General features: G+C 43.8%; 9 protein-coding genes across 10 annotated transcripts; 3 read left to right on the top strand and 6 right to left on the bottom strand.

Moving 5' to 3' along the window:
* Positions 1–274: 274 nt before the first annotated feature.
* Positions 275–1122, bottom strand: LOC125762749 (uncharacterized). Its single transcript, XM_049425227.1, has 4 exons — positions 954–1122; positions 681–881; positions 522–608; positions 275–450 (listed from the first exon to the last, which is right to left on the bottom strand). Exons 1-4 carry the CDS (start codon positions 1017–1019, stop codon positions 310–312), a joined length of 495 nt encoding a protein of 164 aa, XP_049281184.1. The 5' UTR covers positions 1020–1122; the 3' UTR covers positions 275–309.
* A 33-nt stretch (positions 1123–1155) lies between these two features.
* LOC125762748 (uncharacterized) lies at positions 1156–2049 on the bottom strand. The gene is made up of 4 exons (XM_049425226.1): positions 1914–2049; positions 1649–1849; positions 1488–1574; positions 1156–1402 (listed from the first exon to the last, which is right to left on the bottom strand). The coding sequence occupies exons 1-4, from the start codon at positions 1974–1976 to the stop codon at positions 1250–1252; spliced, it is 504 nt and encodes a 167-aa protein (XP_049281183.1). The 5' UTR covers positions 1977–2049; the 3' UTR covers positions 1156–1249.
* A 201-nt stretch (positions 2050–2250) lies between these two features.
* On the bottom strand, positions 2251–3537 carry LOC125762743 (uncharacterized). The gene is made up of 4 exons (XM_049425221.1): positions 3156–3537; positions 2890–3090; positions 2701–2787; positions 2251–2627 (listed from the first exon to the last, which is right to left on the bottom strand). Exons 1-4 carry the CDS (start codon positions 3399–3401, stop codon positions 2490–2492), a joined length of 672 nt encoding a protein of 223 aa, XP_049281178.1. The 5' UTR covers positions 3402–3537; the 3' UTR covers positions 2251–2489.
* A 529-nt stretch (positions 3538–4066) lies between these two features.
* Positions 4067–5098, top strand: LOC125762752 (uncharacterized). The gene is made up of 4 exons (XM_049425230.1): positions 4067–4408; positions 4473–4664; positions 4731–4817; positions 4885–5098. The coding sequence occupies exons 1-4, from the start codon at positions 4364–4366 to the stop codon at positions 5023–5025; spliced, it is 465 nt and encodes a 154-aa protein (XP_049281187.1). The 5' UTR covers positions 4067–4363; the 3' UTR covers positions 5026–5098.
* On the bottom strand, positions 5010–6062 carry LOC125762741 (uncharacterized). Its single transcript, XM_049425219.1, has 3 exons — positions 5855–6062; positions 5356–5763; positions 5010–5272 (listed from the first exon to the last, which is right to left on the bottom strand). The coding sequence occupies exons 1-3, from the start codon at positions 5987–5989 to the stop codon at positions 5132–5134; spliced, it is 684 nt and encodes a 227-aa protein (XP_049281176.1). The 5' UTR covers positions 5990–6062; the 3' UTR covers positions 5010–5131.
* LOC125762707 (NADPH oxidase 4-like) lies at positions 6008–9127 on the bottom strand. 2 transcript variants are annotated; one of them, XM_049425158.1, is made up of 11 exons: positions 8771–9127; positions 8427–8684; positions 8248–8343; positions 7981–8179; positions 7806–7903; positions 7544–7725; positions 7101–7485; positions 6775–7034; positions 6595–6700; positions 6347–6522; positions 6008–6277 (listed from the first exon to the last, which is right to left on the bottom strand). In XM_049425158.1, exons 2-11 carry the CDS (start codon positions 8487–8489, stop codon positions 6157–6159), a joined length of 1686 nt encoding a protein of 561 aa, XP_049281115.1. In that variant the 5' UTR covers positions 8490–8684; positions 8771–9127; the 3' UTR covers positions 6008–6156. The 2 variants fall into 2 exon arrangements, with proteins under 2 accessions (XP_049281115.1, XP_049281114.1); XM_049425157.1 differs by having other exon boundaries at positions 8427–9127.
* Positions 9128–10699: 1572 nt separating this feature from the next.
* LOC125762711 (terminal uridylyltransferase Tailor) lies at positions 10700–13026 on the top strand. The gene is made up of 4 exons (XM_049425163.1): positions 10700–11288; positions 11374–12232; positions 12302–12460; positions 12517–13026. Exons 1-4 carry the CDS (start codon positions 11286–11288, stop codon positions 12918–12920), a joined length of 1425 nt encoding a protein of 474 aa, XP_049281120.1. The 5' UTR covers positions 10700–11285; the 3' UTR covers positions 12921–13026.
* Positions 13027–13085: 59 nt separating this feature from the next.
* Positions 13086–13899, bottom strand: LOC125762750 (39S ribosomal protein L51, mitochondrial). The gene is made up of 2 exons (XM_049425228.1): positions 13535–13899; positions 13086–13455 (listed from the first exon to the last, which is right to left on the bottom strand). The coding sequence occupies exons 1-2, from the start codon at positions 13735–13737 to the stop codon at positions 13167–13169; spliced, it is 492 nt and encodes a 163-aa protein (XP_049281185.1). The 5' UTR covers positions 13738–13899; the 3' UTR covers positions 13086–13166.
* Positions 13900–14205: 306 nt separating this feature from the next.
* On the top strand, positions 14206–21849 carry LOC125762686 (importin-5). Its single transcript, XM_049425068.1, has 5 exons — positions 14206–14606; positions 15607–18196; positions 18410–18534; positions 19163–19350; positions 19588–21849. Exons 1-5 carry the CDS (start codon positions 14523–14525, stop codon positions 19943–19945), a joined length of 3345 nt encoding a protein of 1114 aa, XP_049281025.1. The 5' UTR covers positions 14206–14522; the 3' UTR covers positions 19946–21849.
* Positions 21850–22257: the final 408 nt, after the last annotated feature.

The raw sequence follows: 22257 nt of genomic DNA, 5'->3' as shown, positions 1-22257 counted from the left end.
TTTCCCCATCAGAAACGCACTACCATCAAGCCGAAAAAGGCCCACGAAACGGAAATTTGTTCGCAACAAACAAAACATACAAAAAACAGCTCGTAAAAGCCGAACACACAAGCCGGAAGGAAATAGCGTACGGTGGGTAGATCCTTCAATAAAGGCCCCGCAAAACGATCGGTTCTGTTCGCTGTGATGCATCTGAGCCTCCCTTAGCTGACTGAATGATCTTGATCTCAGAAATGTTAATGCGCAGGATCGCGAAGGGTGCGGTAGCGATTGCTTTTTTGTGTTGGGTCGAACTGTTCGATTTTTATTTTAAAACTTCAAGGTACAGGAGATCTTCTTTGCTATTCTCTTCAAGTCCACCAGCATGGTACAGGTGTACTCTTTGCCAAATCGTGTATACTCGTCCAAACGATGCCTCATATGGTCCAACTTGGCGAAAGCAGATTTTAGCTGAAATGAGTACAAAAGGCAAAATGAATTGCGCTCGCTTTAGTGGTGTGTCCGATAATGCTTGAACTCACCTCCAGCATGTTCGGGTATACGAGAAAAGCTTCATTGTGGACAGCTTTATAATGCTTACGGAATTGCTCATTGTCAGTAAACCTTAACTGTGGGTGAAGAACAGTTGCAATCACATTGTAAAAAACAAATTAAAGTTTGATGATCGAGTTGATGCTTACTCCACAACACATCATTTCCTTCTCTGACCGTGTACTACCGTCATCCAGAGGGGTTGCTTCAAATTTGTACAACAGTATCTTCACCTTCGATCGAATCTCACGCAAATAGCTCTTGAAAACTAGCTTGTACAGATCCTTGTGCAACACGATCCTGTCATACTCATTCAAGAACTTTTTCACATCATTTTGAAAGCGATCTAGCTGCAAAAATAACGTCCAGTGTGTAATCCAGTTAATTCCGGTGTAAACGTACGTTCACAAGCTTTCACCTACGTTCTTATACTTATTGCTATAGTTGTAGATATTGGTATGAATGTAGACCGTTGTTGGAACACCCATCTTCACTGGACGGATTAGAAATCACACACCCAAGCTTCCCAAATCGTTAACGGGAACTGAACTCCTGTCCAGGGTAAACCAACTCATCAAATCTGTTCTTTCTTTCTGCGAGAATCATTACTACAAAAGCAGAAAGTGCTGCGCAAAACTGAATCGTCACGGTTTATTTATTCTTCGACTAAAAATAAGGTTATCGCCCGTCTCCTGCTGTACTGCGAGAATCATCCCATCTACCACTTGGGACCACGTTCCAATGTCGTGTACAAGTTGGTTGCAATTTTTTTCAAATTCATCACTAAAACAGCAGTAGATTCTGTGGCAAAGTACAGATACTCCTGCACTCGACGATGAAAGTATTGAAGCTTACCGTGTCCCGAACGAAGCTAAGGATTGGAAAATGTTGTAGTAAAATCGTCAACAGAGTTAGACATCTACATTCATTTTTATCTAAGAACAATGTTTAAGTACCTCCACTATGCTTGGATGAACAAGTCGTGCAAAGTTGTGAAATTCAAAGTAGTGTCTTTTAAGCTCCTCACAGTCATCAAACAAAACCTTTCAACGAAATTAACTCCAAAGGTTAACAGACACGATTTGTAACGCACACGTTAATGGTTACCAAGACTTACTCCACAGCAAAACTTCTCCATGAACAGTTGTCCTTTCGTACCACCAGATCGAATGTGTTGGAATTTCTCTAATAACTTCATTACATCGTCGTACAGGTGGTTCAGATGGCGCCGAAAGCTTCTGTGGTACGCTACCGAATGTTGCACAACGCGATCGTACTCTTCCAAAAAGTGTTCCACATCCGTTGAAAATTTATCCAGCTGAGATAAAGCGATTCTAATTTGAAGAACGTTTTAAAACTGACCATTACACTACTATGCTTACGTTCCGATATTTGCAGCTAAAGTCTAGCGTTCGTTTACGAACACACGTCGGAGCACAAACCATACTGCAACCTTGCGATTAGACAACCTTTCGCTCGGGAAGTAAGAATGAAAGTGAATTTCTTCATGGTCATTTCCGGTTTGTAGGAAGAAAACGGTATCTCAATGTGTAGTCGTCATTACCACAACGTTGGCGACCAATTCCTTTCTACTATTTAAAGATTTCTCACAGTCCACATTCTGTTGCTTGATTAACCGTTCAATAGGTTTCAATTTCATAGTGAACAGTCATCATGTTGCTGATAGTTCCAAACATTAAAGGATCCGACTAAAAGAGCTCGTTTCAGGGGTAACATTTATTTTGTCTTTCGATGTTAAACACATGCAAAGTAAATGATCTAATAAACTGATCGACATCCTTCTGGAAGAGCATGGCGGATATTAGCAACGACGGGTTAGTGTAGATTCGAGTTTTGCTGTCACTGATATGGTAACTTCACCGGCAGCCTTAAGAGCTAGTTAAGTATTGTTTTCTGTTTCAGGTCTTTCGGGCCCAAAACACAACAACGGTTCCATCTCAACCAAGATGTCCCGCAAGGACGGAATTGCTCTTTCGCAGCAGCCGCTTCAGCGAAAATATTAGATCGTTGTTCATAGCTTTTCCATGTTCGATGTACGTCTTAACTTCACTCGTGTAGGCTCGGATGTGGTCCAGCTGTCAGGAATGGTATCAGAAATAGCATTTTATTGATAGTGTGCAACTATTAGGCCGAAATTCTTCTTCTTACCTCTGGCAGGGAAACAGCTTTGTCCGCGTCGCTATGAACTTCCGCATAGTGTTCATCGAATTCTTCCGTATTCATGGCCTCCGCATCCTGTAATGGAAGAACGTGAAAGAAAGCCAATAATATTGAAACTCTGCTGATCACACCAGTCTCCGGTATCTTTGTATTCTAAAGTCTTCATCATCGTCTTACCTCGCCACAGCACACGATGTGCTTGTAGAGGAAATCCTCCCGGACCATCGTATGCAAGATGTACCGTTGGAGCAAAGCCACCAGGAGATCACGCAGTTCGTTGACGGTGTGAAGGTAGACGCTCTTATGCTTATCCTTATTCTCCACCAGATCATCGTACTCCCCGAGGAACTTGTTCGTTTCCACCAGGAATAGTTTCAGCTGCCATAATAAGCAATACATCATCGTCAAACAACTATGCCGTAATACCATTTGAAGAATCTTACCCTATCGAATGTAGAAATCTGAGGCACTGGCTCTGGTTCCGGTTCCGCATCGGATGGTTCGTCATCGGATGCAGCATCATTTTCTTCCTCGGGTGCGGCATCCTCCGCTGCTGCTTCTGCTGCCGGTACCGCTTCTGCTGCCTTTACTGCTTCTGCTGCTGGTGCCGCTTCTGCAGCTGGTGCCGCTTCTGCAGCTGGTGCCGCTTCTGCGGCCGGTGCGGTTCCGTTTTTGTTTTCTTCTGCCATGCTGTGATTAGAAGTCACTCACGAAATAAACCGCAGCCTAGGAAATGCTTTCGAAGATTCTGTTTGCCGGCAGTGTTTGCTTTTGCTCTTAGGTACCTTCGCTAGTGAACGTTTGGCACTAAATGATGCTTAGTATCAATGCAGAATACCTCATAAGCTGCAAAGCTCTCAACTAAACCGCCCGTATCACACCTTCGGCAGTGTGAGTATCGATGCTCGTGCCCTTTCCGAGACGAATGTACGTGATGCAAGGAACGCAGCTGCGCCGTACACGAGCCATCTGCGCGTGTTGGTAGCCTTACCACCCAAAGCCATCATTATTCATCATCATCCGAGGCGTGGCGAGCACGAGACTGACGTATCTTGCTACTGCGACAGCATTGCGACTCAGCTTTGCGTACAGTAATGCGGTAACATTCCTGCAAAGGACATACCGATCATACAGCTTTTCGCAAAGAATGCTGGCTGAAGGATACGCGCACCGACACTCAACACACATGTACAGTCCGTCGCATGTTGTCGTTAGACGGCGCTAACCCTGCGTCAGAATACCTGGTATGTAGATCTCAAAACTACGTTCAAGCTCAACTAACTCACAGCAATTTTAAAGGAGACTTTGAACAGGAGAACATATTTGCAGCTTATGAGTGGTTGACATTATTAAACGATTTACTTTCATTTACTGTTGTGAAAGATTGCTTTCTAACTTTGGCGCCAACGACCTTTTGTCTGATTGCCGGTTTGCTTCTTGGCTACGTTCCCAAGTTCATCTGCTAACAATAAAATCTAGACGACAGGTTTTTCAGCGACAAAAAAAAAGTTGGAGTGGGGATGTAGCTATCGTGTGCGATCCTTGATCCTCGCAACAGCAGATGATCGTTTAGTTAAGCGCAGTCACTTTCGCTCGGGACATCACCGTTAAGCTCTCTGGCACGTGTTTACTGCTCGCACAGTAGCTAATCATGAAACCGGACACCCACAAGCCGGAATCGTCACCGTGGGATAAGGTAAGCTTAAAACATCCCTATTCTTTGATCGTGTATCAAGCGAACGGTGTTGTTTCTTTGCAAGTTGGAGCAGTTGGTGAAAGAAACGCGCCATTTTCTCACTGAGTACGACGACATTGTGCTGCACAAAGAGCTGTACCGTACGTTGTTTATGTATCACTTGACGAATCTTCGAGATGAGGTGATATTGCTGCTGAAAAAGTTTACCACCCTTCCGAAAGATATAGCGGAGGAAAAGGAAATTGAGTGCTGTGGTGTAAGTAGTGGACACTGCTTGGATATGTGTTGAAGGTGGAACAATGACGGCATATTATCATTGCAGGTGATGTACAGCGATAAGGAAACGTTTAAGCAACACTACGAGGATGCTCATAATAAGAAAGTTCTCCAGTCAGCTTCCTTATGCGAGGTATTAAAATGTAGTTTATACTGAACGTTACTGTGTTCTGTTACTGACAAGCCATTTCTTTCAACAGCTTAAAATGTCGTTGACAAAAATTGCTTTCTTCGAACGACATCTCAAAGATTATCTATTGGACGGACAGGAATCAAGCTGTGAGCTTTTGCTGAACTTGCGAAGGATATTGAGGCGGTTGGATCATACATTGGAGTTTTAGTTTTTATTTTCTTTAATGTTGTTAACCTACCCTTGACAGTAATTATTTTCAATAAATCGCTAATAACATGGTACTGTATTTTTGTACGATTTTTCTAAGCGATCACCTAATAGCGTATGATAGAGATAATTCTTCGGAGAATTTTAGTCAAATAAAAGCACAGTCCGTTATTCGACGCGATGCCCGATGCGAGCCATTCATCCAGCATCCGGCGAAAGACCACCATCCGCAACAGTGCCGCTTTCATCTGGGAGTTTAAAAGCGCACATTAAACCAATGCAAGGGCATTAAAAGAACAATACAGTGGCATCTCATCGTGTATACACTTACCTCACACGTGTTGGCTACCATTAGGTACGTTTTATCGTGTACCGCGTAGTAATGTAACCTTAAGGCAGCCAGCGTTCGAAACTGATCGTCACAACACACGAGCGGAAACTTTTCCCTGTAGCCCTTGACGCGGATAGTGTAGTCGGGAATCTCTTCCGGTTCTTCGTCCTTTTTCTTTTTGCTTTTCTTTGGCGGCTCGGGCATTGGAAATCCGTACGGGTCGGTCGCGACGGTGGCCGGCTTTGGTTCACACCACTCAATTTTAGCGAAATTCATCAAAATTTGTATGATGCGGTACCGAATCTCTTGCAGGTAGTAGTAAAAGAACGTGCGGTAAACATCCTTGTGCAGGACGATACGGTCAAAATCGTCGTGAAATTGTTTCACAGTTACGATCATCTTTTGAAGCTGAAAGTCAAGAAAAGTGATCGATATTGTAATTTGTGCCGGTTTCCCTTTTTGTATTGGAACAAGATGTCTATCAAGCACAACACTTCACCTTATCCCATTCGTTAGCTTCTTGGGGCGTTTCGAAGTACGGTCTTATGGAAAGATACTTAAGCGTCAACATCCTTGAACACACTGAGCGAAATCGATTGGGAAATCTTGCACATCCCTCCGTTCCGTAGAACATGTTTCAGAACACACGCGATCAGAGAGACGATTCTATTTTTATTCAACCTATGGCACCATTAAAAGCTCTATCTTCTATCCATCAAAAGCATACAAATACTATTTAAAATGTGTGTTAAAAAAAGGATTCGAATATTTTAAACTAAAGCAACTCATCCAGCACCAACACTATCCAAATCCTTCGTGAAAGTAGCTTAATTTGCATCCATGCTTGCTGTACTCCTTACACTTTAGCCGAATCTCTTTCGTCAGCTCCTTCGGGCCACAACTAAAAACGGAAACCGATTTTCTAAAACCGAAAGGGAAATACATTTGATTGGAACAATGTTGTTTTGAGGCCAGTTTTTTTCCCACATACTTCGGATAAAGTGTAACTAGATCGATAAAGACATCATTCCAGTTCGGACGTCCTTGGTGCATCCGTGACTTGATCGATGGCATATCGCCAAAACATTCCGCTAGCAGATGTTCATCATAGTTTTGCGTCCAGTACAACTTTACCCAAAAACGATCCGGTTTATTTTGGCTCCAGAACTGAAATTGGCATTGGAAAAATGGCATAGCAGTATAGCGTGCAATCAAGGATAGGTTGGTACTACATCTTACCTTCTCCTGCAAACGGGCAATCTCGTCCGCAAACCATAGAAACGTTTCCAAACTGCGTGCAATCCAAACGAGATGAACTCGAGCCGGCTGATCGACATTTGTACTTCTGAAAGAGCAGAAATTCACACACGTGTAGTATGGATACACCGTTTATCTTTAGCTTCGTATTTAGCTTCTTACAACAGCAACCGCATGATGGTAACAAACGGTGTAATGCCAACGCCAGCACCGATAAAAAGAATCCTCTTGCAATCAAGCATATTACTCATGACCGAAGGGTATGGTCCATCGAGAAGAAACTCTATCCGCCGGTACGGGTCAACACCTCCCAGATTTCGCTTGCACTGTTCGCGCTGTGCAACTCGACCGTAAAGCTCCTCGGTCCAGTCACCACGCACCTTGATCGTGAGTGTAATATCGTTCCGACCCTCTACTGGTAGCTGAAAGATAGTGATCATCAACATGATGTCTATTCCATCAAATCATCGAGGACGAATTATGCCTACCTCCGTTATCGTAAATGGATGCCACTCGAGTGTCGAAATTGCAGGACACTGTAGCAGCACGTACTGGCCGGGCAAGATCTTAACTGGGGATTTTCTACAAAACTGTAACCGTAGATGTACCGCATGTCCCGTCATTGCATACGTTTGGACGGTTGCAACACGGTAGCGTTCCGAATGGGAGCTTAGATAACGGAAAGAAATATCCAGCAGATAGATCAGTAGCCCTATTAGTGGCCAAATCCATGCCCGTTTTACACCGGCCGCAAATTCTGGAGGTTCCTCGCACAGTACCAGCAAGTCCTCGTTGCTGTGCAGCGTTATATTATCGACAAGATCACACATAATCCTATGCTTATCGGTGTTGGTTTGATGTTTGATGATGTTGCTGAGAAGAATGAAATCTTAGTTGTTTGAGGAACATGATCATTTCTATATGCACCAACCTTAACGGGTGATAGAACATCATTCCATAAAATACGAGAAACAGATGATGCGAGGTAAAGAAGCTATTATAAAATCGATCACGTACCGATCGTCGAGCTAGGTAAGCCATTGCTACCAGCGTTACCAGCATGATGCAGCCAGAAAACCCCGTAGGAGTAGCGAACAGCAGCCGCAGGATGTTCTGTGAGTTCGTTACGGAAAATCAATAAATAAATCATTCTCAATCATTTCAGTCCGGAGTTCGGTATATATGAATCTTACGTCATCTGGCCCATTCGCCCAGTTGATTTCCCGATAGCGTTCGTCGTAATTGTCCACAAAGTTAACGATGTTCACAAAATGTGCCACACTGTGTACAACTGGATTGAATGAAATTATATGCCACCATGTTACAAGACGTCGTATCGATTGTCTTTTTCTTCTAATTATTACTTACTCGCAACTATCAACAAGCTGTATCCCAATATCAGATGCAGAACCTTCGTCTTCTCCAGATAATGAACCAGCAAACGCATAGACCATCGACCGAACAGTTTGTGGAGTAGTAAATTGAACGTCTTGCAAGTAGGCAATGTTATCAGGGCCATGGTTACATTCAGTACGGGTGCTGTTCCACGTGAAACGCATAAACCATTCTAAAGTTAGGAAAGCAGAAAAACGGAATGTAGCCATAATGCAGGTGATTTTCACTTTCCCTACGCACCCCCAGAATTCGGCTAAGATAATAGTATTCCACATCGTGATGATAGTTGCTGAATGCTTTACAGAATACGAAAAAATTGAATCCGGTCCAGAGTAGCTTTGCAGAAAAAATGACAAATTGCATTACCTTCGAATTATGGATACCGAAGAACAGGGAGCTAGCTGCCCATGCACACTTACCGCGATGATATATTTGAACATAAAATTTCTTGATGAGTGATAGATTTTGTTCACACGCTCCATCGTAAATCATTTTTGTGAGGTGCTCCTCCACCTACTGCAATAACCACCCCCAACCGGAACTAACGCAATGATCGCAGATGTTTTCACCCCTCCACAATGATGATAGCATAGATGATCAGTAAATGTTACGACGATTGTTTATACTAGCGGTCGAACCCAATCAGATGTTATGTCGCCGTCCAGCACGATCGATGTCTGTTTCGGTACAAAAATAGAACATCAAATGCACGCACCGTTTGCACATCTGTTTCCCGGACATGGTTAACGGGCACTGCACTCACTGTAGTTAGGTTGTGTCCGAATTGGGAGAACGCATAAAAAAAGCCTCTTTGTAGCCTAGTTTCTTGACCAACTTTTACACTGTCATGGCTATTAGGCTTACTTATCGCGATAACGGTTATCGGACAGTTACCTTCCGGATGGATTGCGGTTTATTGGAAATTATAAAATATCTCTCACAGTTCATAGTTCCACTAACTGGAGTTTGGGAATAGTAACTTTAATTTAAACTTTGCTAACATTTATGCTAGCATCACACACTCTAACGTGGCTGCGGCCACGATCAACCTAACAGGCAATTAAAATATTTCACGAGAAGCAGTAAACCGACAGCATTATCCAATCGCGACTTTCCACGACAATGGCTGGTATCGGCAAAGCAGTCGTTAAAAACAGTGGAATCAATTCCACTGGTTTTACGATATCGACCAATAACTTTATCTACTCGAAATGGCATCGCGAACGCTTTTCACTTTCGGGTCGATAAAATTAAAGCAACCAATATGTATCTACCAATCTAGTAGCTACGCTAGTTGTGAAATCTAGAGTTTGCAATTATACATGTTTACATTTTACGACGCTAGTTGGTTGAAGAAAACGTGTAATGATTCGGAAAAGTGCATTAAAATCAGTTAAATGTTTTATTTTTCATGAGTGATAGTGATAATCTTGGGAAAAATCTGGCAGGACACCGTAGGCAAATGCGCAAACGGCTAGACTCGTTTCAATCACCGTATACGGCGCAATAAATAGGCATTGTGTCTGTGAACAGTTGCGGATCAAGCTTCTCGGAGGCCCAAAGCCGAATGGAAGTTGGGGCTCAAAACTGAAGATGGTAGCACTGTTGATAAATTTAAATCAAGGAGGTTTATTTGGCATTCGTCCACTATATCCGTTCGCGAGAAGCCAAATTTTAGCAATACTGACCGCGTAGTGAACTAATTTCAAAAGTGCTGACCGGGCGATGGGAGTAATTTTTTGAGGCATTAACTCTCTCCTCCCTCCCCCAAAAAAATACGATGACATTCGCATCCCCAAGCATCTTCTCAGTTATCGCTCTTAACCGTATAGCTTAATCTGCCCCTGACCAGAACCAATTCGTTTGATACTTGAGCTCGAGGATTCTTCAAGACGGGGGTCCCACGCTGCCGCTTGGTCCGCTTGTACGAAAACCCGCTTTTGCCTGTGAACCTTCGGTAGTCGCTTAGAATGAATGGTGAAATAACTGACCTTATCGTTGGCACATACTCATTTCCTTGACTGTTAAAAAGTTAAATAATTCGTAAACATTTTTTTGTATATTTTAGTAGCTACAACTGCCCTTGCTCGCTTTAACAGTAAAACATAATTTTTAATTAAATATAAATTTAATTAATTACGTTGAAATTTCCATGCTTCCAATAGCATGGCACATAAATAATTCTCTTAAAACAAATTCAGCTCTCGAATCTCCACGTGAAATGAGCTTTCCACTGTGTATCTACTGGGTCGAAGCAGTAGATATTTATTTCGATCGCAGTGGAAAAAATATTTCTTTCCCGATACAAATTCGCCATTTTTTTATCTACTGCTCGACGTTTTCCTTACGATTTGTACGGTTGCCATGACTATTGTTCCCACCGTTTTACGGGTTGAAAAATGTGATGCGTTGCGATAGCAATCCGCCATGACAGTCAAGTTATTGGTCGATATGTTATTCCACTGGTGGAAAGATTGCTTCGCGATGAGTCCCAATGGTTCCCTTTCTACTGCGAGATTTGATTTGTGGTAGTCACGATGTGCGACTAAAACTGGCAAATGATCGTACGACGTCCGTTTGTTTCACCAGACGCTTACCAGACGCAGTACCGCTGGACGCGTACCATGTCTTGGTGCGATACAGTTCGGGCCAAAAGACGGAAGGTGTGGAAGCGGTAAATCCATCATTCTGCACACCCGGTCTGTTGTTTTGTTTTTTTTTTTCTTTTTCATAAGAAGTTATGGGAAAAGGAAAATCCAACAATAAGGCACGTTTCGCTTTTAATGTCTTGTGGTCTGTATCAGTAATTTCCATTCAAATTCGCAATAATATTTTTTGCATAAAAAACAGTATGATCATATAGTCCCCACGTGGTAGTTCTAAAAAGCAATTTTTAGTACAAGCGGTTCCGTTCCACAAATTTTGGGTAGAGCTCTAGCAGCTGTTCTAACACAGCACATTCCACAACACAATGTTCAAAAATCTCCAGACATGTATGTTTTTTGGTGCTAGAGAAATCTGCCGAAATTCATGCAAAATTGATCAGATGAAGAAGATATATAACAAAACCAAACATTGTTCGAGAATATAGAGAACCCTTAATTCTGTTGGGTTTGTAGCAGAGCGCAGCCTAAGCAGTAAAAAACGTCAACACGCGCAGGGCGGTGCAATTGACATTTCTTTGAAAGAGTTTGAATCATTTGGTTTGTATGTTCTTTTCGACCAACTAGCATCATTGTTGTGAATGTTTTAATTTGACCACACTTTACAATAACATAATGGTAAGCATAGTTCATACCTTTTCCATAGCTGGTAGATAAAATCAACTGTAACTCCATTAACACACGCCACTTCTCATGATTTCAGTCTTACCAATATTTAGCAACAAACTTGCTGCTCGAGACACTGACGCGCAATCTGGATACGTATGATCCGGGTCCAAAGAATATTGATACATTCACTCTGACACAGATAGAAACGCTGATGGAAAAATTTCAGCTATTCCTAAACGACTCTACGCACGTGTCTTTTGAGGACGACGAGCAGAACAGGGATAAGATTATGATGCATTTTTATCAGCAACCAAATGTTGTACGTTGCCGGAGTTGCAACAAGTGCCTGAATGAGTATGGTGCCGTAATCGATCATATCAAGCTACATGAGCGACAAAAAGAGCAGGAAGAAAAAGAATCCAAACCGATCAACCCGAATTTTACGAAGAAAAACTGTATCCCAAGATCGAACGAAAAGTTGTCCAAAAGCATGAGGAAATTTTTAAGCAAGAACCCCACTACAGTCATTGATGAGGTAATAGCCGAATGCGACTACGTGGAGCACGATATTGACAATGCAAGGGTGCTGCTAGATTTGGAGGGATGTTTAACACAATATTATCCATCCGTCAAGTGTTACCCATTTGGTTCCCGTACCGTCGGTACTGGCTCACTCTCTAGTGATCTCGATGTATTCGTCGATCTTTATAATGTTTATTTGGGAAGAAACGATGCACCAGAGACGCTAATGGAATCGATTGGAAAGATAGAACACATTCTTAAGATTACAAAGGAATGGACTATCGATGAGATTATCTTAAACGCCCGTGTGCCATTACTACGAATAACAAGCTTCAATTATGATCATCTACACTGCGATTTAACGTTTAGCAATGGACTGGCGCATCGTAATAGTTTGCTGTTGCGGTATATGTTCAGTTTGCAGCCAAACGGTAAGCATAATTACAGACTAAACTGACCTAGCAACTATCCTGCGAATGATCTATTGTTCTGTTTTCTAGCACGTAAGCTTGTGTGCTACCTGAAGAATTGGAATCGAGAGAGTTGCCTAAATTCGTACACCCTGTCACTGATGGTTATTTTCTTGTATCAGTGTTATAATCTACTGCCGTCTGTAGCTGAACTGCAGGAAGATTCACGCCACGACATCATTATCGATGGTAAAAAGTATGATGCGAACTTAGTTGCCACCATTTACATAATCTTATCCCTGCAGGTTGGAATGCTGGCTTTGCTACACCTACATTAGAAGAGTTAAACATGAAGCTGTGTGAATCATCGATTTCGTCGCTGGCACGTATGTTTTTTGAGTTTTACAGTTTGAGAATGGAAACACGGGTGGTTTGTCCATTTCTCGGACCTATAGTGCTGTTGAAGAGTTTCTTCGATTCCCCAAATTACGAGGATATACCGACACAAATGGGACGGCTCAAGCGTTACATGCAGGAACATCAAGCTGACACAAACACCAGAAACCTGTTCGTGTATCGTAAGCCGTTCGTTGTTCAGGACCCATTTGAACATAGTCACAACGTAGCCAAAGCTGTCCCGGTAGAGGTAGCCGCACGAATAATGCGTTCGTTCGAATTGAGCATGCAATCTATTTGCGTAAAAGAATGAATTCAAGAATCTAGAGAACTGGTGATGTTCAATTGAAGTAACGTTTACCAACACTAACAGGGAAGTTTTTTGTCTCGATAAGGATCCTCAGATGGGAAGAATGCATGCGAGTTACATATTACTTTTACACAGATTACCGAGTTTACTTTTTTAATAAAACTCCCATTTTGAACAAAACCAACAGGTTAGATTTGTTTTATTTGGTTCCTATATAGAGCTACTAGCGTGAGAACTAACAATAATACGTTAAACGTTAGAAAATCCAGTTTTAGTTTTACGATTTAGGAAACGGTACAGATATGATATGCGTTTCTCCATATCTCTCCATTTCGTAGGCCTTGCGACTGGGTAGATGGTGTGATTGAGCATTTTCCGTTTCCGCAGTAGCACCTGATACTCATTGCCAGACACTCCTCTGAGCCATGACGGTACGGAGTATAGAACGCGGGTTGGATGCAGCCGATCATTGCCAAGAATGTCGATATAATCGTTTTGTCCAAATAGCGCTCGCTTTTCGCACCAAGCGTTCTTGGGCCTGAAAAAATCGAACAATTTGTGCTGTTGTAGAAATGCATGCTTCCGATATGAATGGGTTACGAATGAGTCACACATACTTATAGTCGGGCATTGGCAGCTTCTGTCCATTGTCCAGATGAGGAAGAAGCCCTCGTTGAAGTATTTTATCCTCATATCCGTACCGCCTCACTAGTGGTCCGCGGGCTAACTTATCCGCATGATATCTGTACCGAACAGCGGTAAGTTGCGGTTTCCAGAGCGACCGGACGATCGACGTAAGTATACTTCCGGTGAACGCCATTTAGATGGTGTATATTTTAATACAAATGTGGATTTAGATCGAATCCTTCTGATTGTGTTCAGAGAAGGTATTTCGGCTTTTCCGATTTTTGTTATGAACGATTCACATTATTTTACAGAAGTAGAAAAGAAAAACAATCCGAATGTCATGATGTTATGAGTTGACACTTCCTTGCAAGGTTTCTATACTGTAGGGTGTATACATTTTTCCCCAAAATAAAATTGTTTCCTTTTCTTAACGATGTATGAACAATATCCAGTACAATTAAAATTGATCAACATAATTAACAATGTATATTTATGCGGTTATTGTTTACGTTTTATTTGAAGAATCGCTGCAGGACCATCAGAAATTCGGGCCAACGTTCAAAATGTACCGGCATTTTGACAGCCTGCTAATGTCACTTTGAAACAACACACAGGGCTGACAACGTAGGAATCACAGGAGCAAGAGCCAAAAAATGCGCGTTTCTTCTTCCTCCTGAACGTTGCGCGCTCTTTTCGCAGCTGTCTCGTTTTAGCTCCTCGTGGACACGCGCTTATCGGAGAAAATTGTAGCGCATGTAGTGAAAGGATTTACATCGGTGGTACTCGTAAAAAACGTGCAACGAATCTTGCAACCCGCCGTGAAGTTATCGCTAGCCGTGCAGTGCAGTGATAAACGGCCATCCACCTCTCGAAGGAGCGGCCGAAAATCGCCCGTGTTTCAAGCAAGGTGCCAGCATCCACGCTAGCAGCGGCGAAGCATTGCTGTCCCAACGAGTGTAGCAGATAGATGCGAAAATAATGGCTGCAGGAGATCAGGAACAGTTTCAGCAGCTGATGGGCTCGCTCCTGTCTACGGACAATGAAGTTCGTACGCAGGCAGAGGTACGTAGCTGAGTCGCAACCGGTCCCAAGGTCGACGATTGTGTTCTATGGCATGAGTTTTCTCGTCGTTCAGAACCGCCCGCACCCATACATTGATGCGATGGTGTGTTTCCGGTTCCTGTTTTCTGTCGCTGCGAATCGATGTATGTTGAGTTAGAAAACCGCGTCACCGCTAGTTAGAGCGTATGTGTACGAAGATGACGAAACGTTGGTTTTCGTGTCTACCTGTGATACGTACGATTACCATGATAACAACGCAAATGACTCATCCTCTGGTGCTTCATATTCGTGCCACGAACGCGCAGAACATAATTTTATTGACAATCGCATCCATAAAGGGTCTCGCAACGAAACAAACAGAGCAAGTGACAGGGCATGGTATGGATGGGGGCGATTTCAGTATTATTATTTTGGTCATACGACGGGCGTGACCTTCCGGTGAATGGAACACATTTGCATAGCGCAGAACGTTCCATTCGCACACCCATTGAGCGTGATGAGCTAAACGGCAAGCAGGAAGATAAGAAACCGAAAGCAATGGAACCGTGTGTAGTCGCCAGCATGTGCTTTTTTGGGAGTTGCTACACAACCATGGTTGCAATCGTACCTACGGTTGGCAGATCGTTGTGTTGGTAGGTTTTCTTGACCAACGCGAAGTATATCTCATGGGGTGTCTCGCAACGATGGTTACGCCGGGAGCAGGGGTGCTGGGCGGACGCATATTTGACGTTGCTGGCGATGTACAATGTCAAATTACGTCTGTCTCGCAAGAAAGTCGCATTTTATCGATTTTACAGCGCTGTTTGACTGTGACCGATGTCACCTTTGCAACATGTTTGTGCTTCTTATTTACCTATTTGGTCTAACGAAATGTATTGTTCTAATGTCTTTGCACGTGCGCCAAAAACAATTCGGATCCATATTGCCGACAACATGCAAACGATGCGGAATGTCACCGGGCGCTGTGCTGAATGAATAAACCGATTCCGCACATCTACAGGAGGTGTACAATGGATTACCATGTGAAACAAAGGTTCCGCACCTGCTCGGCACGATACAGAACCCACAGATGGCGGAGGATGCCCGGATGCTAGCGGCCGTCCTGCTGCGACGATTGTTTTCGTCGGAGTTTCACGAATTTTACGAACCGCTGCCACCGGAAGCAAAGGATCCACTCAAGCAACAGATCCTGCTGACACTGCAGCAGAATGAGTCGGGCAGCATGCGAAGAAAGATCTGCGAGATGGTGGCCGAGGTAGCTCGATGCATGATCGACGACGACGGAAACAACGAATGGCCGGAATTTTTGCAGTTCCTGTTCCACTGTCACAATAGTTCGAACGTGCAGCTGCAGGAAGCTGCCCTGCGCATATTCGCCTCCGTGCCCGGCATCTTCGGCAACCAGCAGGCTCAACATTTGCCGCTAATTAAGCAAATGTTCATCAAATACCTTGAGCCGACATCCAATCAGGAGGTTCGCTTCCAGGCCGTCCGCGCTTACGGAGCGTTTGTGCTGCTGCACGACAAAGAGGAGGATGTGAAGCGCCAGTTTGCTGATTTGCTGCCGCAGGTGATTATGATCACGGCCGAAAGTATCGAGCTGGGGGATACGCAAAATCTGATGCAGCTGCTGATCGATATGGCTGAAGGTGTGCCAAAGTTCTTCCGTCCGCAGCTTGAACCAATCTTTGAGCTCTGCATGAAAGTGTTCAGTACGGTGGACATGGAGGACAACCTTCGCCATCTGGCATTGGAAATGATGGTTTCGCTGGCGGAAAATGCATCGGCCATGGTACGCAAACGGGCCGAAAAGTACGTTGCCGCACTGGTACCACTCATCCTGCAGATGATGACCGATCTGGAGGAAGATGACGAATGGTCGGTTTCGGATAAGATCACGGAGGATGACACGAGCGACAACAACGTAATTGCCGAGTCGGCGCTGGACCGATTGGCCTGTGGGCTCGGTGGCAAGACGATTCTGCCGCACATCGTAAACAACATTCCAAACATGCTGCTCAGTCCGGACTGGAAGCAACGGCATGCCGCCCTGATGGCCATATCGGCTGCGGGCGAGGGTTGCCAGAAGCAGATGGAGGCGATGCTAGAGAACATTATGCAGGGCGTGCTGAAGTATCTCGTCGACCCTCATCCGCGCGTACGGTACGCAGCCTGTAACGCAATCGGTCAGATGGCCACCGACTTTGCGCCCATTTTTGAGAAAAAGTTCCACGAACAGGTTATACCGGGGTTGCTGAATCTGCTCGATGACGTTGAAAATCCGCGCGTACAGGCGCATGCCGGTGCGGCTCTGGTTAACTTCAGCGAGGACTGTCCGAAGAACATCTTAACGCGCTACCTGGACGCAATTATGGCCAAACTCGAGATGATTCTGACCACCAAGTTCAAGGAGCTGGTCGAGAAGGGCACTAAGCTGGTGCTGGAGCAGGTAGTGACGACTATTGCTTCGGTAGCGGACACCACGGAGAAGGACTTCGTAGTGTACTACGATCGGTTGATGCCATCGTTGAAGTACATTATCAAAAACGGGGACACGGAGGAGTTGAAACTGCTGCGTGGCAAAACGATCGAGTGCGTCAGCTTGATTGGTTTGGCAGTCGGTGCAGAGAAGTTCATGTCCGATGCGTCGGACGTGATGGACATGCTGCTGAAGACACACACCGAAGGTGACCTGCCGGATGACGACCCGCAAACCTCCTACCTGATATCGGCCTGGGCACGTATATGCAAAATTTTGGGCAAACAGTTCGAACAATTCTTGCCGCTCGTGATGGGTCCGGTTATGCGGACGGCATCGATGAAGCCGGAGGTGGCACTGCTGGACAACGACGAGATGCAGGGTGTGGAAAACGATAGCAACTGGCAGTTTGTAAATCTGGGCGAGCAGCAAAACTTCGTCATCCGTACGGCCGGACTAGAGGACAAGGCATCCGCCTGTGAGATGCTGGTATGTTACGCACGCGAACTGAAGGACGGATTCGCCAACTACGCCGAAGAAGTCGTCCGGTTGATGGTGCCGATGTTGAAGTTTTACTTCCACGATGGTGTGCGAACGGCGGCCGCCGAATCACTCCCATATCTGCTGGACTGCGCCAAGATCAAGGGACCGAACTATCTCGAGGGCATGTGGCTGTACATCTGTCCAGAGTTGCTGAAGGCGATCGATTCCGAACCGGAGGCGGACGTACTGACAGAGCTGCTGCATTCGCTGGCGCGCTGTATCGAAACGCTCGGTGCAGCCTGCCTGTCGAACGAAGCGATGGAGGAAGTGTTGAAGATCATCGACAAATTCATGAAGCAACACTTCGAAAAGGAGGAAAAACGTGCCCAGGCACGAAAGGAGGAAGACTACGATGATGGCGTTGAAGAGCAGCTGGCCGAAGAGGACGATGCGGACATTTATCTGCTGTCGCGCATCTCAGACATCATCCATTCGCTGTTCGTCACGTACAAGGATGCATTCCTGCCGTCGTTCCAGCGCGTGGTGCCACACTTCGTCAAGCTGCTGCAGGCATCGAACCCGTGGGCCGATCGACAATGGGGATTGTGCATATTCGACGATCTGATCGGTAAGTTGTGAACGGCGTGGAAAAATCGATCTTTAAAATTGTTTGCCCACAACTACATGATGAACCCTTTCATACGTATGATATATATTTGATTATTTATTATATTATGGCTTAACCTTTTCTGACGATTGTGAATCAAGATAATCAAGAGTCAGGAATATCTACCATTGGCCATGAAACACTAACGTTTGTTTGGTTTTCTTTGCGAAACAGAATACACCGGTCCGTTGTGCGTTCAGTATCAGCCCTATTTCCTGCAGCCCATGCTGGAGTACATTAAGGACGAACAAGCGGAAGTGCGACAGGCAGCAGTTTACGGGTGTGGTGTACTGGGACAGGTAAGATTATTATTTCCTTACACATATTTTGTTTGATTTGCATACGTTTGGTAGTCTAATCGAGAGCAATTCTTTTAACTCTTATTTATAAATTAAAGCTAAAAAAAAGTCAAACCTTTAAACTTGATTTATCGTATAATGGGATCATTCATATTTTTTGTTAAACGATTCGGCCGTAGATTATTCTGGAATGATACACATTTGTCACACATCTATTCTACGGTACGACTACCAAAAAACCATCGCTGATTTGTCACCTACTTGCGATCAACCAAACGAAACTGAACCGTGCGAAGAATGTTAAGTTATTTAACATTTTATTTAGGTACAGTGTTCAGTTTCGTTGCAACAGTTCATTCACATTAACACATCTACTTTTGAGTGTTTTCTTATGCAACTCTATACATCTACAGTTGGGTAATTAGCCTTGTGACCGTTGCAATAGATGCAGGTTTTTTTAAAGAAAGGATGAACAGTGCAGCCGTAAAGCAGGGGAACAAATAATGCTATTGGTTTTCGGTTGGTTGGTTACAGGCTGAGTGAAATAAATGGGAGCGCCGCAGGTTTCTCAATGGTTCTTTTTTTTCTCTCTTCGTTTACTTTCTTGTACCACACAATCGTCACGCAGTTCGGAGGCGAACAATTCGCCGTAACCTGTGCTCAGGCCATCTCCCTGTTGGTGGAAGTTATTATGGCCCCCGACAGTCGTGAACCGGAGAATGTGAACCCAACAGAAAACGCCATCTCAGCCGTGACGAAGATATTGAAGTATAACAACACAGCGATCACCAATCGGGACGAAATCATTGCACTATGGTAAGTTGAAGTCCTCGCCTTTGCTACGTTGCGTTGATAGAAAGCTTGTGTGTATTATTATGATGAGAAAGGATATGCAAATGTCTTACCAGTTTTATCTGGATGGGGAGCAAGTTTCCTTGATATGGCTTAACCTTTTCTGAAGCTGTAGTACATGAGAGATCGCGGTCGCGATCGATCAACGTTCGATACGTCATGCTAAGGTACGTTAATCATTGTTTCTTCCTTCCTTCACAGGTTCACTTGGCTGCCGGTGGGTGAAGACGAAGATGAGGCCGTGTATGTGTACGGATATTTGTGCGATCTGATCCAAGCGAACCATCCTGTAATACTCGGCGAAAACAACGGTAACTTACCCCGCATCGTATCGATCATTGCGTCCTGCTTCTATCGGGAAGCGGTAACCGTACCACATCCGGAGGCCGAACGTATGCTCTCGATCGTGAAGCAAATCGAAGGCAATCCGGACCTATTCCAGGCATGCATTAACACACTGACGGCTGAACAGAAGGCGGCCCTCGAGGGCGCTTACCGGGCGGCAGCAGAAGCAACAGCAGCAGCGGCAGCGGCTGCGGCAGCATCGGCAACGCAGTAAATCAACAGTAACCGGATCTTTCTGACTGTCCCTTTTCCTTTCTCTTACTTTCCTTTTGCATCCGTTTGCGCATGTGAAACCAGCAGCTTTATCATAAAATTTCATTCAAATGTTCTTCATCCCTTTTTTTATGCAACACACATACACACGCACACACACATACAATTATAGTGTGTGTATGTGTGCATATGCATATGTAATCGTGACTCAGCTATATGATGTAGGAAAGGAATCAGCAAAACTTTCCCGCGTGAGATCGGTTAGGTTCGATGCATCAGGAACAAGAGAAAAGGCTTGTTGTTTGATGATATAAATCTGCAGCGAGATGGGTATTACTTTTTCCAACTTTACGTGCTGAAGATTGCGTGGTCTCATGCTTTTAATTGGTTCACAAGAAGAAACGGAATACAAATTGTGATTGTATGTTTTCTTTTTGGCTGTTTTGTTTTTTATTTCGCGATCAGCGCGATAGATATGTTAAACAAGAACGGTTATGTTTGGTGTAATGAACTAGGTCGCTGCAAATGTTTCGTGTTAACTGAAGTTTTGTAGAAAACATTGCTACATGGATGGTACTCGATAAACGCCATTCTTCTTGTTTGTCCAAATCTTTTCTATTCGTTTGTGATATAGCTGAACTTCGTAATATGTGCCCCCGTCAGTATGAGATACGAACTTTTTTGTTAATTCATTGTTAGGTATGGTCGTTCACGTTGCTGCATTTGTCCCCAAGAAACTTCCCCCAATATCGTACCAATGGTGGTGTTCCTCGAGGTTTGCGGCTTTGGCAGTACGAAACTGTAAATAGCAAGAAATACAACAGACGCGGATTCGTTTCTGTTACTTAACACGACACGCTACAAGCTTTGAGTAGAATGGATGGAATAGTTTTATTGACGCTCTCTCCATTTCCTTCGCGCATGGTGGTTGATTTAAACGATCCTGTCGATGACGATAGTTGAGTTACTATTGTGGTTCTAGCGATTGGGTGGTGAACATTTTTGTGCATAGAATAGAATTCGACACCTGTTGGGCGCGTGTGTACACAGGAGAAGAAAACGTGTTAGACATCGAATGGAAGAATGGCAATGTTGATAGCTATACAGTGGCCGAAATTTCTAGCAATGCACGTCATTAATGCTGAACTTATTCTATCAACAATTGAAAATGGAAATGTTATGTTCAAGCTTTATGTTATCTCGATATATCAATGTATAGTCTACCTTTAAACAAAGAGACATGTTTTGCCAATTAAATGCCAGGATGGCATCTGGATGCGATGCAGAGTTGTTGAATGATATTCCAAAAGACAATTACGTTACGGAATACTTTGTATTGGAAGAGCGAATCAACAAACATGTTCAGCACTGATTGGCGCGCTTTTAGAAATTGCGATCACTGTATTGTTATAAACATCATCGTAGATTGAGGCTGATTTTCTGCCTCTGCGATGTGTGGTGTCTAGTGAAGGGAAAATATATAGCACTAGTACTTGAGCTAGATCATACGGACCTTGATTACAGTGAGTACAGCGAATACTTTTTAGCAAAATACTATACCGCACACATCACTACAAACAAGCAAACAGATACTACACGATACGATAAACTTTGCGCAAACCATTATGTCGCATCACGATCTTGAAGTCTAGCCACGGTCGCACCTCCAAAAAATATATATTGCTTCGAAGCGAAACGAACAGTTTAACGAACGAGAAGGCACGGCACCGGCGTGGAAATATATGTTGAAGAATGGGGTTTCTTGCACAGCGAGAACAGTGTTTGATTTATAGCGAAACCAAGTGAAACCTATGGAATAGTATCCTAAGCATTCTATTCAATCATTATTATTGGCAGTATGTCGCAATGAGACGGAAAATATATTCTAATTAATCAAAAACAAAACCACAGATTGAAAGCATTACTATTATCCGAAATAACAGTGAGTATCTACTAGTGCTACGCTAAAGAGTGGCGGGTTTACCGGTAAGCGACCACGTGGGTCTAATGTTTGTAAGCCAATAAAATCAAAACTATTTCCCCAATCCAAGCTTTTCACATGGGTCCTGTTTGCTTTCCCGCTTAGGGCCGCCGGAAGTGTAAATGCATCACTGACGATAAACAATTACGAATTGGGACGTACATCGTTTGTAAATTATTCATAAATGATTAAATTTGCACTTTATTGATTAGCATGTGTACCTCTGGAATTTTACACGACAGTATAAATGTTTGTCTTCTGTAAATGCATAGGTATTTCACGATACGACATTATAATCCAGCCTTCTGGCCCTTCATGCTAATTCGTGAATT

Source organism: Anopheles funestus, chromosome 2RL (genome assembly GCF_943734845.2).
Source record: "Anopheles funestus chromosome 2RL, idAnoFuneDA-416_04, whole genome shotgun sequence".
Classification (NCBI taxonomy): domain Eukaryota; kingdom Metazoa; phylum Arthropoda; class Insecta; order Diptera; family Culicidae; genus Anopheles; species Anopheles funestus.
This window is presented reverse-complemented; position numbering and strand designations above follow the sequence as displayed.

What these genes read in the sequence shown, in the direction of transcription:
- LOC125762707 (XM_049425157.1), bottom strand. Translation starts at nt 8,489, where the DNA reads ATGGAGCGTGTGAACAAAATCTATCACTCATCAAGAAATTTTATGTTC. An exon ending in GGGCGAATGGGCCAGATGAC is followed by an intron (nt 7,726 to 7,805) that starts GTAAGATTCATA and finishes ACGAACTCACAG; the next exon opens with AACATCCTGCGGCTGCTGTT. An exon ending in ATGTTCTATCACCCGTTAAG is followed by an intron (nt 7,486 to 7,543) that starts GTTGGTGCATAT and finishes CATTCTTCTCAG; the next exon opens with CAACATCATCAAACATCAAA.
- LOC125762750 (XM_049425228.1), bottom strand. Translation starts at nt 13,737, where the DNA reads ATGGCGTTCACCGGAAGTATACTTACGTCGATCGTCCGGTCGCTCTGG. An exon ending in CTGCCAATGCCCGACTATAA is followed by an intron (nt 13,456 to 13,534) that starts GTATGTGTGACT and finishes CGATTTTTTCAG; the next exon opens with GCCCAAGAACGCTTGGTGCG.
- LOC125762743 (XM_049425221.1), bottom strand. Translation starts at nt 3,401, where the DNA reads ATGGCAGAAGAAAACAAAAACGGAACCGCACCGGCCGCAGAAGCGGCA. An exon ending in ACATCGTGTGCTGTGGCGAG is followed by an intron (nt 2,788 to 2,889) that starts GTAAGACGATGA and finishes CTTCCATTACAG; the next exon opens with GATGCGGAGGCCATGAATAC. An exon ending in AAGCTGTTTCCCTGCCAGAG is followed by an intron (nt 2,628 to 2,700) that starts GTAAGAAGAAGA and finishes CATTCCTGACAG; the next exon opens with CTGGACCACATCCGAGCCTA.
- LOC125762741 (XM_049425219.1), bottom strand. Translation starts at nt 5,989, where the DNA reads ATGTTCTACGGAACGGAGGGATGTGCAAGATTTCCCAATCGATTTCGC. An exon ending in AAGCTAACGAATGGGATAAG is followed by an intron (nt 5,764 to 5,854) that starts GTGAAGTGTTGT and finishes CTTGACTTTCAG; the next exon opens with CTTCAAAAGATGATCGTAAC. An exon ending in TGGTAGCCAACACGTGTGAG is followed by an intron (nt 5,273 to 5,355) that starts GTAAGTGTATAC and finishes TTAAACTCCCAG; the next exon opens with ATGAAAGCGGCACTGTTGCG.
- LOC125762749 (XM_049425227.1), bottom strand. Translation starts at nt 1,019, where the DNA reads ATGGGTGTTCCAACAACGGTCTACATTCATACCAATATCTACAACTAT. An exon ending in AGGAAATGATGTGTTGTGGA is followed by an intron (nt 609 to 680) that starts GTAAGCATCAAC and finishes CTTCACCCACAG; the next exon opens with TTAAGGTTTACTGACAATGA. An exon ending in TATACCCGAACATGCTGGAG is followed by an intron (nt 451 to 521) that starts GTGAGTTCAAGC and finishes TACTCATTTCAG; the next exon opens with CTAAAATCTGCTTTCGCCAA.
- LOC125762752 (XM_049425230.1), top strand. Translation starts at nt 4,364, where the DNA reads ATGAAACCGGACACCCACAAGCCGGAATCGTCACCGTGGGATAAG. An exon ending in AATCGTCACCGTGGGATAAG is followed by an intron (nt 4,409 to 4,472) that starts GTAAGCTTAAAA and finishes TTTCTTTGCAAG; the next exon opens with TTGGAGCAGTTGGTGAAAGA. An exon ending in AGGAAATTGAGTGCTGTGGT is followed by an intron (nt 4,665 to 4,730) that starts GTAAGTAGTGGA and finishes TTATCATTGCAG; the next exon opens with GTGATGTACAGCGATAAGGA.
- LOC125762711 (XM_049425163.1), top strand. An exon ending in GTTCAGTTTGCAGCCAAACG is followed by an intron (nt 12,233 to 12,301) that starts GTAAGCATAATT and finishes TCTGTTTTCTAG; the next exon opens with CACGTAAGCTTGTGTGCTAC. An exon ending in CCACGACATCATTATCGATG is followed by an intron (nt 12,461 to 12,516) that starts GTAAAAAGTATG and finishes TTATCCCTGCAG; the next exon opens with GTTGGAATGCTGGCTTTGCT.
- LOC125762748 (XM_049425226.1), bottom strand. Translation starts at nt 1,976, where the DNA reads ATGGTTTGTGCTCCGACGTGTGTTCGTAAACGAACGCTAGACTTTAGC. An exon ending in TTAGCTGCAAATATCGGAAC is followed by an intron (nt 1,850 to 1,913) that starts GTAAGCATAGTA and finishes GCTTTATCTCAG; the next exon opens with CTGGATAAATTTTCAACGGA. An exon ending in TGGAGAAGTTTTGCTGTGGA is followed by an intron (nt 1,575 to 1,648) that starts GTAAGTCTTGGT and finishes TTTCGTTGAAAG; the next exon opens with GTTTTGTTTGATGACTGTGA.
- LOC125762686 (XM_049425068.1), top strand. Translation starts at nt 14,523, where the DNA reads ATGGCTGCAGGAGATCAGGAACAGTTTCAGCAGCTGATGGGCTCGCTC. An exon ending in GGTGTGGTGTACTGGGACAG is followed by an intron (nt 18,535 to 19,162) that starts GTAAGATTATTA and finishes ATCGTCACGCAG; the next exon opens with TTCGGAGGCGAACAATTCGC. An exon ending in GACGAAATCATTGCACTATG is followed by an intron (nt 19,351 to 19,587) that starts GTAAGTTGAAGT and finishes CTTCCTTCACAG; the next exon opens with GTTCACTTGGCTGCCGGTGG.